This window comes from Pollachius pollachius (genome assembly GCF_949987615.1).
Source record: "Pollachius pollachius genome assembly, chromosome: 6".
Lineage (NCBI taxonomy): Eukaryota > Metazoa > Chordata > Actinopteri > Gadiformes > Gadidae > Pollachius > Pollachius pollachius.
The window spans coordinates 3,070,676-3,082,862 of record NC_136939.1 but is presented as its reverse complement, the minus strand read 5'-3'; the positions used below and the strand labels follow the sequence as shown (position 1 = coordinate 3,082,862).

The 12,187-nt window shown below is 47.1% G+C and overlaps 1 protein-coding gene across 1 annotated transcript in view; it reads right to left on the bottom strand.

Moving 5' to 3' along the window:
- Positions 1–63: 63 nt before the first annotated feature.
- Positions 64–12,187, bottom strand: part of LOC307076985 (unconventional myosin-Ic-like) — a 31,670-nt gene continuing 19,546 nt past the window's right edge. Inside the window, exons 14-33 of the mRNA XM_079738219.1 lie at positions 11,815–11,895; positions 11,518–11,609; positions 11,235–11,329; positions 10,869–10,915; positions 10,206–10,286; positions 8,816–8,921; positions 8,027–8,144; positions 7,423–7,536; positions 6,956–7,032; positions 6,196–6,264; positions 5,206–5,290; positions 4,556–4,715; positions 3,242–3,325; positions 2,905–2,998; positions 2,622–2,677; positions 2,182–2,317; positions 1,641–1,711; positions 1,463–1,560; positions 1,018–1,117; positions 64–390 (exon numbers count right to left, since the gene is read on the bottom strand). Coding sequence (XP_079594345.1) covers positions 373–390; positions 1,018–1,117; positions 1,463–1,560; positions 1,641–1,711; positions 2,182–2,317; positions 2,622–2,677; positions 2,905–2,998; positions 3,242–3,325; positions 4,556–4,715; positions 5,206–5,290; positions 6,196–6,264; positions 6,956–7,032; positions 7,423–7,536; positions 8,027–8,144; positions 8,816–8,921; positions 10,206–10,286; positions 10,869–10,915; positions 11,235–11,329; positions 11,518–11,609; positions 11,815–11,895 — 1,782 coding nt within the window. The 3' untranslated portion in view covers positions 64–372. The remainder of the gene's footprint in view (positions 391–1,017; positions 1,118–1,462; positions 1,561–1,640; positions 1,712–2,181; positions 2,318–2,621; positions 2,678–2,904; positions 2,999–3,241; positions 3,326–4,555; positions 4,716–5,205; positions 5,291–6,195; positions 6,265–6,955; positions 7,033–7,422; positions 7,537–8,026; positions 8,145–8,815; positions 8,922–10,205; positions 10,287–10,868; positions 10,916–11,234; positions 11,330–11,517; positions 11,610–11,814; positions 11,896–12,187) is intronic.

The following is a 12,187-nucleotide window of genomic DNA, read 5'->3' as shown; positions in this document are numbered from 1 at the left end:
TAATGTATACGTTGTTTGGTGTGAATTTTCAATAAAGAAAGAGCCTCTTTGATCGTTTTACTTCATTTAAGATATAATTTTATTATTACAAAAAGATTGGTTAATCAAAACATTAGACACGATGTAGTTGACATCATCCGTTAGATTATGTGGCAACATGAATTAATAGGACGCGTGAGTCAGTGAGTGGCTGTGTTATAATATTAAAAAATACTAAAATAATATATAGAACAAAAATAATATTTGCGACAAAAGGAAACGAGAAGGACTTCAGTTTCTGCTCGGCTCCTCAGAAGAACACGGAAACTTCATTGGTCAATGAATGAATGAATGATTGAATGAATGAATGAATGAATCAGTCATTCTTTAGAGTCACACTTGACGGGCGGTCTGAAACGAAAGAGATGAACATACTCATTACGATCTATGTAGCTATATGAACTACTATTAACAATTATCTATTATTAAATACTAACTACTATGAACTATTTTAAGCTTTTATCTATTATCAACTGCTAAGTAATGTTAACTATTATTAGCTTATTTCTATTATTAAGAAATAACAATTATGAACTATTATCTATTATTAAATACTAACTACTATGAACTATTAATGAACGATTAACCCTTCTCCACCTCACCATCACTAGTCTCCCCTCTCCTCCCCTCCCCTCACCCCTCCTCCCCCCTCCCCTCTCCTCTCTCCTCCCCTCCTCCCCCCCCCTCTGCCCCCCTCTCCCCTCCCCCCTCTCCCCTCTCCCCCCTCCCCCCCTCCCCTCACCCCTCCTCTCCTCTCCTCCCCCCCTCCCCCCCCCTCCCCTCACCCCTCCTCTCCCCTCCCCTCCCCCCCTCCCCTCCTCTCCCCTCCCCTCCCCTCTCCTCCCCCCCCTCCCCCCCCTTCTCCCCCCCCCCTCTCCTCCCCTCCCCCTCCCCTCTCCTCTCCCCTCTCCTCTCCCCTCCCCTCCCTCCCCTCCCCCCTCCCCTCTCTCTCCCTCCCTCTCCCCTGCCCCTCCTCACCACCAGTAGGTGTCCATGCTTCCCCTTAGCCACCTTCTGCTCCGGGCCCCTGGTGAAGTCCACCACGCCCTCCTTGCTGCGGGCAGCAGAGAACCTGATGCTGGGACACAGCGGAGACCGGCGAGTATTGATCTGCTCATTGTTCAGCTCAGCACCACAGACAAACGACTATTGATTAAAGACTAACTGGGTATGCATTAATTATAGATCAGAGACTAACTGGGTATGTATTGATTATTGATCAGAGACTAACTGGGTATGTATTTATTATAGATCCAAGACTAACCGGATACGAATTGATCATTGATCAGAGACTAACATGATACATATTGATTACTGATCAGAGACTAACATGATACATATTGATTATTGATTAGAGACTAGCAGGATACGTATCGATTATTGATCAGAGACTAACAGGATATTTATTGATTATTGCACCGACCTGCCCTGGCTCACGTTGACCTGGTCGACCTTGTTGGCCATCATGGCGACTTTTGTCACGACCTCGATCACATGATCACACAGAAGCACCACGTCCGCCTGGCAGAGACACAGGTTCAGGGGTCAGGGGTCAGGTCAGGGTGAAGGTTAGGGTCAGAGGTCAGAGGTCAGAGTGGTACCTTCTGCTTGTTGTCTTCACAGAGCACGTGCAGAACGAGGATCCCGTCACTGAGGCGGCTCACTGAGATTCCTGAGAAACACATTGAAATGGTGACACACACACGCACGCACGCACGCACGCACACACACACACACACACACACACGTGCATGCACACACAAACACACACACGTGCATGCACACACACACACACACACACACACACACACACACACACACACACACACACACCGAGCACAAACTCACACACACAAACATACAGAGGTAGGGAGAGAGAGGTAGAGAGAGAGAGAGGGAGAGAGAGGTATAGAGAGAGAGAGGTAGAGCGAGGTAGAGAGAGGTAGAGAGATGTAGAGCAAGGTAGAGCGAGGTAGAGAGATGTAGAGAGAGGGAGATAGAGCAAGGTAGAGAGAGAGGTAGAGAGAGGTAGAGCTAGATAGAGAGAGGTAGAGAGAGAGAGGTAGAGCTAGAGAGGTAGAGCGAGGTAGAGAGAGGTAGAGAGAGAGAGGTAGAGGGAGAGAGAGGTAGAGAGAAACCGACCTCTGAGTGCGTCGTAGTCTATCCTCTGCTTGATCTTGGTCTTCTCCACCAAGACGATCGCTGAGCCCGTCAGCAGCAGTTGGCGGGGGCGGGGCTTAAAGCCTCGTCGGTCGTACTTAGTGACTGACACCCCGTACTAGAGGAGGAGGAGGAGGAGGAGGAGGAGGAGGAGGAGGAGGAGGAGGAGGAGAGGAGGAGGAGGAGGAGGAGGAGGAGGGGTGACTCTTTGGTGACCAATTTTGCATTGAACCAGATTTTTAACACCGGCAGCCTGCGGGGTGTTGGTGGGGGACCCCAAAAGAAGTCACCTAGGTAGCGAGTAGCATTGGATACATTAGATATTCAGGGTAGTTTACCTGACATTAGATATTCAGGGTAGTTTACCTAACATTAGATATTCAGGGTAGTTTACCTGACATTAGATATTCAGGGTAGTTTACCTGGACCTTTTCACTGCCCAGGGTCTGGACCACTTTGAGGTTGATCTGCTCGCTCTCTGGGGGGGGGGGGGAAGAGAGAGAGAGAGAGAGAGAGAGAGAGAGAGAGAGAGAGAGAGAGAGAGAGATAAAGTTTACACAAGGTGGGCTGTGTGTGTGTGCGTGCGCGCGTGCGTCCGTGTGTGCGCGTGTGTGTGTGTGTGTGTGTGTGTGTGTGTGTGTGTGTGTGTGTGTGTGTGTGTGTGTGTGTGTGTGTGTGTGTGTGTGTGTGTGTGTGTGTGCTCACCGAGGCGTGTCCCCAGGAAGAGAGCAGCGACACTGGGAGGGTAGCTGTCCTTCTGTCCTCGGAAGAGCTCACTGGCCACCACCTTCTGGTCCATCTGGGGGGGGGGGGGGGGGGGGTGAGAGAATGAATGAGTGAGTGTGGGGCAGAGAGTGAATGAAGGAGTGAGAGGGTGTGTGTGGGAGTGTGTGAATGAATGAGTGAGAAAGTGAGGGTGGGAGTGTGTGAATGAATGACTGAGTGTGGGAGAGTGAGAGAATGAATGAGTGAGTGAAAGAGTGAATGAGTTACTGAAAGAGTGAGAGAGCGAGTGAGAGGGTGATGGATGATGTCACGGTACCTGCTTCCTCCACTCCGGGAGGATCCTCAGGCAGAACTTCCTCACCATGTTGCTCATGTTCAGCTGACGCAGCTCCTCTGAGGCCTGCAGCACCGCAACATTAATACAATGAAATAATAACGGAATATAATGATACAATAATAATTAGGGCTGGGCAAGTTAACGCGTTAATTATGCGTAAATGCAATCATATTTGAACGTGATTAATACACATTGACGCATTAATGCACATTCTCTCTCTTTTCTTTTGTTTACTTTGATTTTGAAAGGTTAGGCCCACAGAATGTCAACATTCATATCAGAAATTTTTTTTGTTTTTAGTTCCACTTAACTTTCAATTACTGACTGGAATTGGTGACTGCCTCACTACAATTCCCAATTCCAAATCTGTGGTTTTCGGTAACTTTCCTTTTCAACCCACACTGAATGAGTCAATAAAACTCCATCGAGATCACTTGACCTATTTTTTGCTTATTAAGTACATTTGGTATGAATGATAATGTGTCATTCCATTTGATAATCTCATTTAACTTCAATTAGAGTGGATTTAAAATATAATTTTAAAAGTGTGATTAATCGCGAATTAACTCACCAATACTATGCGATTAATCGCGATTAAAACTTTAAATCTTTGCCCAGCACTAATAATAATAATGATAATAATAATAATAATAATAAGACAGTACAATAATATAATAATACAGTAACATAATAACATTATATAATAGTAATATAATAATAATATCCTAACTAACGAGTATGTTATACTGACGAACATGTGACTGACAAGTATGTTATACAAACGAGTATGTGACTAACGAGTGTGTTATACTAACGATTTAGTGACTAACGAGTGTGTGATTAACGAGTATGTTCTACTAACGAGAGTGTGACTAACGAGTGTGTGACTAACAAGTGTGTTCTATTAACGAGTGTGTTATACTAACAAGTATGTTCTACTAACGAGTGTGTGACTAATGAGTGTGTGATTAACACGTGTGTGAATAACGAGTATGTTATATTAATGAGTGTGTTACTAACAAGTATGTTATATCAACCAGTGTGTTAAACTAATGAGTGTGTGACTAACGAGTATGTTATATTAACGAGTGTGTTCTACTAACGAGTATGTGACTAACGAGTATGTTCTACTAACGAGTATGTGACTAGACTAACGCGTGTGTAATACTAACGAATATGTGACTAAGGAGTATGCTATATTAATGAGTGTGCTATATTAACCAGTGTGTTATACTACCGCGTGTGTTCTACTAACGAGTGTGTTCCACTAATGAGTGTCAGACTCAGGAGTACCTGTGTGAGGGAGGGGGGCGGGTTGGGCCAGCTCTTGTCCAGCACGCTGCGGGGCAGGTTCCTGCGCAGCGTCTTCAGGAAGGAGCAGCGCACGTGGTCCAGGAAGTAGTCGTTGTCAGGGCCGTACTCCTCGTGGCGGTGGATGAAGCCCTTAACCAGCCTATCAGGGCACAGGGCAGGCTGCTCACACACCACCACACGCTGAGGACTCACTTCTTCTTCTGCACCCAGTGGCTACCCACTTGTGGGAAATAGTTCAGCGTATTCCAGTAAAAGTTCCGTATATTTCACTTTTTTCCAGTGGAGTCAATAATAATTCCCCAAATATGGGTAGCGCTTTTCCCAATGCTCAAAGAAGCTTCACAATAGCAGCTAAATTATACAAATCAAAAATAAAAACGAAACAAAAACAAACAAAACAGAAAGGGGCAGGGAGGGCATTCCAGATGGAGGGGGCGGCTGCAGCATAGTTCACTATATCTCACTATAGTCCAGTATATTCCACTATATTCCAGCATAGTTCACTATATTTCACCATAGTCCAGTATATTTCACTATATTCCAGTAAAGTCCAGTATAGTTCACTATTTGTCGCTATATTCCAGTATATTTCACTATATTTCAGTAAAGTCCAGTACATATCCCGTTACCTTCGTATTAAGTTGGCTGCATCTCGTCGTCTTCTAGCTCTCCTGCGAGCTTTTGTTCCACGCCACGCAGCCTGGATCACTATGACTACACACACACACACACACACACACACACACACACACACACACACACACACACACACACACACACACACACACACACACACACACACACACACACACACACACACACACGTATATAATGTATGTGATAGTGTTAGTGGCGAGCAGGTCCAACATGTATATAATGTGTATAACAGTGATGGTGGTGAGCAGGTCCAACATGTATATAATGTGTATAACAGTGATGGTGGTGAGCAGGTCCAACATGTATATAATGTGTATAACAGTGATGGTGGTGAGCAGGTCCAACATGTATATAATGTGTATAACAGTGATGGTGGTGAGCAGGTCCAACATGTATATAACGTGTATAACAGTGATGGTGGCGAGCAGGTCCAACATGTATATAACGTGTATAACAGTGATGGTGGCGAGCAGGTCCAACATGTATATAATGTGTATAACAGTGATGGTGGCGTGCAGGTCCAACATGTATATAATGTGTATAACAGTGATGGTGGTGAGCAGGTCCAACATGTATATAATGTGTATAACAGTGATGGTGGTGAGCAGGTCCAACATGTATATAATGTGTATAACAGTGATGGTGGTGAGCAGGTCCAACATGTATATAATGTGTATAACAGTGATGGTGGTGAGCAGGTCCAACATGTATATAACGTGTATAACAGTGATGGTGGTGAGCAGGTCCAACATGTATATAACGTGTATAACAGTGATGGTGGTGAGCAGGTCCAACATGTATATAACGTGTATAACAGTGATGGTGGTGAGCAGGTCCAACATGTATATAACGTGTATAACAGTGATGGTGGTGAGCAGGTCCAACATGTATATAATGTGTATAACAGTGATGGTGGCGAGCAGGTCCAACATGTATATAATGTGTATAACAGTGTGACTGACCTGCGTTTCGGATGCGCTTGTATTTGGCTCTCTCTCTGTATCCTCTCCATGAAGTCTGGAGGATCAACGCTGAAACACAACACAGAGACACTCCGTCACGCTCCACCGTCACGCGCCACGCAGGGTGGCTGACCCCACCCTGAGTGCCTACTCAGGAGGTCTGACCCCACCCTGAGTGCCTACTCAGGAGGTCTGACCCCACCCTGAGTCCCTACTCAGGAGGTCTGACCCCACCCTGAGTCCCTACTCAGGAGGTCTGACTCCACCCTGAGTCCCTACTCAGGAGGTCTGACTCCACCCTGAGTCCCTACTCAGGAGGTCTGACCCCACCCTGAGTCCCTACTCAGGAGGTCTGACTCCACCCTGAGTCCCTACTCAGGAGGTCTGACTCCACCCTGAGTGCCTACTCAGGAGGTCTGACTCCACCCTGAGTCCCTACTCAGGAGGTCTGACCCCACCCTGAGTCCCTACTCAGGAGGTCTGACCCCACCCTGAGTGCCTACTCAGGAGGTCTGACCCCACCCTGAGCCCTACTCAGGAGGTCTGACTCCACCCTGAGTGCCTACTCAGGAGGTCTGACCCCACCCTGAGTGCCTACTCAGGAGGTCTGACCCCACCCTGAGCCCTACTCAGGAGGTCTGACTCCACCCTGAGTGCCTACTCAGGAGGTCTGACCCCACCCTGAGACCCTACTCAGGAGGTCTGACTCCACCCTGAGTGCCTACTCAGGAGGTCTGACCCCACCCCCCTCTCTACTCACCGATGTCGGGCTTCTTGGCTTCCAGTTCGTCTTCGGTGGTGAACAGAGTCTTGGGCAGGCGGATGAAGATCTTGGACCTGTGGGGAGAGTTGGTCACCTCATCATCATCATCATCAATATCATCACCTTCATCACCATTCCCAGCAGCTCCGCCCAATAGCACCATATTAGCATTCACTTCCTCCCGTTACAGGGTACTTAGACAGTACTAGGTACCTGCCCATCTCATATGGTACTACAGGGTATTCAGTCAGTACTAGGTACCTCCCATCTCCTCTGGTACTACAGGGTATTCAGTCAGTACTAGGTACCTCCCATCTCCTCTGGGACTACAGGGTATTCAGTCAGTACTAGGTACCTCCCATCTCCTCTGGTACAGGGTATTCAGTCAGTACAAGGTACCTCCCATCTCCTCTGGTACAGGGTATTCACTCAGTACTACAGGGTATTCAGTCAGTACTAGGTACCTGCCCATCTTGTACTCCTCTGGTTTGTAGCCCAGGTACTGGACCAGGGTGGAGACACCTTCAGCCAGCTCTCCCTGCCACACGGGCCATGTCTCAGGGCACAGCGGCTTGTATCTGGAGAGACGATACGCCATTTACATTACGTCACTGCATCATTACATCATTATGTCACTGAGTCATTATGTCATGACATCCTTACGCCATTTACATTAGGTCACTGAATCATTAGGTCATTAAGTCATTACGCCATTTACATTAGGTCACTGAATCATTAGGTCATTACGTCATTACGCCATTTACATTAGGTCACTGAATCATTAGGTCATTACGTCATTACGCCATTTACATTAGGTCACTGAATCATTAGGTCATTACGTCATTACACCATTTACATTAGGTCACTGAATCATTAGGTCATTACGTCATTACACCATTTACATTAGGTCAATGAATCATTACATCATTCCGTCATGACATCCTTACGTCCCTTCATCATGACGTCCCTGCATCATGACGTCACTACATTATCATACACCATCATAATGTCACTAGGTCCTTGCTACACTAGGTCATTACATCACTCCGTTAGGTCATAGGTCATCACCTCTGAAGGAAGGCCTCAAAGTGTCGTCGGTAGGCGAACCCCGCCCTTCTGACGCGCAGGTTCTCCATGAGCCCCAGGTACTTCACCTGGTGTCTGACCAGCACCTCGTCGAACCGCCCTAAAGACACACGGACGGCGTTAGAGGAGCCACCAGCGCCACAGCGTCTGACAGCTAGGGCCACATGGAGTCAGGGAGCAGAATCCAACAGCCAGGGCTGACATCCACCAAACCCCACATCCACATTGAGCCAGTTACAAACCCTCTGAGTTCTGTTTCACATAGAGTGCAGAGAGCCCAAAGGGAATGAGACACACAAGGTTAACGACCTTAAAGCGTGAGTAAACTCCCTGTTTTGGTTGGAATAGGACACAACGAGATGATCAAAAATGCCTTTTTGGCTGAGAGTTCTAGGAGGAGTGGGGGCATGTTTGTATATTTATAATTCTTCATGATGAGCGATGTTGTATATGAAAGGTGTTACATCATGATGTTCGAGAAGCTTGACCCTTTCTTGGATGTGGACATCAAAATAAACCGCTGCCGAAAGCCTTCAGAGCAGAGTGGAACGTTCAAAACTGGTTGGCTGGTTAAAACATTTATTATACTCATTTTTTACAAATAACTATCTCATTCAAGTAACAGTGGAAAAGTGTCATAGATTAATATGTTCCCAATCATGTAAGACAGTTAAGCATGACCCCCCCCAAATTAATAAATAATAATATCGGATTTGGGTTTACTGTCCCTTTAAGGTGTTTGATTGACACATTGGGTGGAGGAGGGTCCACCTGGTTGCTTGGCATCGTTGGGTTTGATGCAGCGGACGTACGACGGCTCCTTAGACATCAGGGTCTCCATCAGCTTGGTCAGGCTGTTCTTAAACTGGGTGGCCGCCTGCAGAGCACCAGGACACCAGGTTACACCACTGCTACTTTACACTGCTACTCCATCACTACAACATTACACTACTGCTACTTTACACTGCTACTCCATCACTACAACATTACACTACTGCTACTTTACACTACTACTCCATTACTACAACATTACACTACTGCTACTTTACACTGCTACTCCATTACTACAACATTACACTACTGCTACTTTACACTGCTACTCCATTACTACTACATTACACTACTGCTACTTTACACTGCTGCTACATTACACTACTGCTACATTACTACTACATTACACTACTGCTACTTTACACTGCTACTCCATCACTACAACATTACACTACTTCTACTTTACACTACTGCTACATTACACTACTGCTACATTACACTGCTACTCCATTACTACAACGTTACACTACTGCTACTTTACACTGCTACTCCATTACACTACTGCTACTTTACACTGCTACTCCATTACTACAACATTACACTACTGCTACTTTACACTGCTACTCCATTACTACTACATTACACTACTGCTACATTACACTGCTACTCCATTACTACAACGTTACACTACTGCTCCATTACACTACTGCTACTTTACACTGCTACTCCATTACTACAACATTACACTACTGCTACTTTACACTGCTACTCCATTACTACTACATTACACTACTGCTACTTTACACTGCTACTCCATTACTACAACATTACACTACTGCTACTTTACACTGCTACTCCATTACACTAGTGCTACTTTACACTGCTACTCCATTACACTACTGCTACTTTACACTGCTACTCCATTACACTACTGCTACTTTACACTGCTACTACATTACACTACTGCTACTTTACACTGCTACTACATCACTACAACATTACACTACTGCTACTTTACACTGCTACTCCATTACTACTCCATTACACTACTGCTACTTTACACTACTGCTGCTTTACACTGCTACTCCATTACGACTACATTACACTACTACTTCATTACTACAACGTTACACTACTACTACTACATTACACTACTACTACTACTACATTACACTACTCATACATTACACTACTTTAACATGGCTGAGTGAGTGGGGGTGAGAGAGAGACAGTGGGTGTTAGAGAGAGAGGGGAAGAGAGAGAGAGGAGAGCGGGGATGAGAGAAGCAGGGAAAGGGTGGTTGAGCGAGATTGAGGAAGGTAACCGAAAGAGGAAGGGTCAGGGGGGAAGAGAGAGCGGGGGGGGAGAAAAGAAGGAGTATATTTCAAACCATTTCAGGACGTTTCTGGTCAACCACCTCGCCTCTGCGGAAGCAGTGTTCCACGATGCGATTGGTAGACTGACACATGAGCTGCAGAGAGTCACGAAGGTTCACATGTCATGAGAGGAAACATTGTGGCAACATAGTAAGATGTTTCTTGGGTCATTCATATCTCTCTCTCTCTCTCTCTCTCTCTCTCTCTCTCTCTCTCTCTCTCTCTCTCTCTCTCTCTCTCTCTCTCTCTCTCTCTCTCTCTCTCTCTCTCTCTCTCTCTCATGTCTAAAAACATAAAGAACATAAAACTATGAGAGAGAATCAGTCCTCAACTGTCCTGCAGCTTCTTAAGAAGACCTGGTCCAGGGTTCTGACCAGGACCTGGTCCAGGGTTCTGACCAGGACCTGGTCCAAGGTTCTGACCAGGACCTGGTCCAAGGTTCTGACCAGGACCTGGTCCAGGGTTCTGAGGCACCGGGACGTGGTCCAGGGTTCTGACCGGGACCTGGTCCAGGGTTCTGACCGGGACCTGGTCCAGGGTACTGAGGGACCAGGACCTGGTCCAGGGTTCTGAGGGACCAGGACCTGGTCCAGGGTTCTGAGGCACCAGGACCTGGTCTAGGGTTCTGAGTGGACCAGGACCTATCTGGTCTAGGGTCGGGGGTGCTTGGGACTCACCTCTTTCAGGCTCCTGTACAGGGTGTCGTTGTTCTTGTCCAGGAAACCTGGAGATATCAATGATTTTTTTGGAATCAGCATTAGCATAGGGGTCAGGGGTCAAGGGTCAGGGGTTTGCGTTTGAGTTCAATTGTAATCGGTCAGAATGAAGCCCCTTTCCCAAATAGTTCCAGGTCAATTACTGAGTTCACTGTATCTAGTCAATAGTGATCTTCCCTATTCACACATGCAGCTCTCTTCTGGAGCCCTACGTTACAGTTTCCGTCCCGAAACCCTCCACACGTGGTCGAGCCGAGGCGCAGCCCGGCGGATGACGCTAATGCAACACTGATGGATAATGATGCAGTGAGATGATTGACAGCTGACCGGTGACGGTGTAGTTGACCTCTCCAGCGTAGTGCAGCAGTCTGAACTCCTCGCGGCTCAGCACCCTGCGAGTTTTCCCATTGGCCAGCTTGTGACTACACACACACACACACACACGCACAATCGTCGTCAGGTTTGTCAGAGGGTACAGTGCGCGTGCGTGTGTGTGTGTGTGTGTGTGTGTGTGTGTGTGTGTGTGTGTGTGTGTGTGTGTGTGTGTGTGTGTGTGTGTGTGTGTGTGTGTGTGTGTGCATGTATGCATGTGAGAGAAGAAGGGACTTACGTGACAAAGTGGGCGTGGCCTCCTAGCGTGTCCTCAAGCTTCTCAAGGAAGGACAGGTCACATGCCTCACCTGGCCTCACACACTCCTCGTCCTGCCACACACACACACACCTTTAACAGATTGCTATGGAAACAACCCAACTCTCCACCAATCATAAAAATGGCTACACCTGCACATCGGTGTCTATAAAAACACCTTAACCCTCCTAAGAAGCACTTGGGTCGCTATGGAGACACAGGGGCAGGGATGGATACAGTGTGCGTGGGTCGCTATGGAAACGGGGACGGTTACTGTACCAGGATGGAGATGATGCCCTTGTGCTTCTCCTCGATGAGGTCACAGATGACCTTATTGTCAAAATACTGCACCGGCTCCCACTGAGGAGAGAGGAGGGAGGAGAGAGGAGAGAGAGGAGAAAGGAGGGAGGAGAGAGGAGAGAGAGGAGGGAGGAGAGAGGAGAGAGGAGAGAGGAGAGAGGAGAAAGGAGGGAGGAGAGAGGAGAGAGGAGGGAGAGGTGAGAGGAGGTAGAGGTGAGAGGAGAGAGAGGAGAGAGAGGAGGGAGGAGAGAGGAGAGAGAGCAGAGAGGAGGGAGGACAGGGGAGAGAGGAGAGAGAGGAGAGAGGAGGGAGGAGAGAGGAGAGAGAGGAGGGAGGAGAGAGGAGAGAGGAG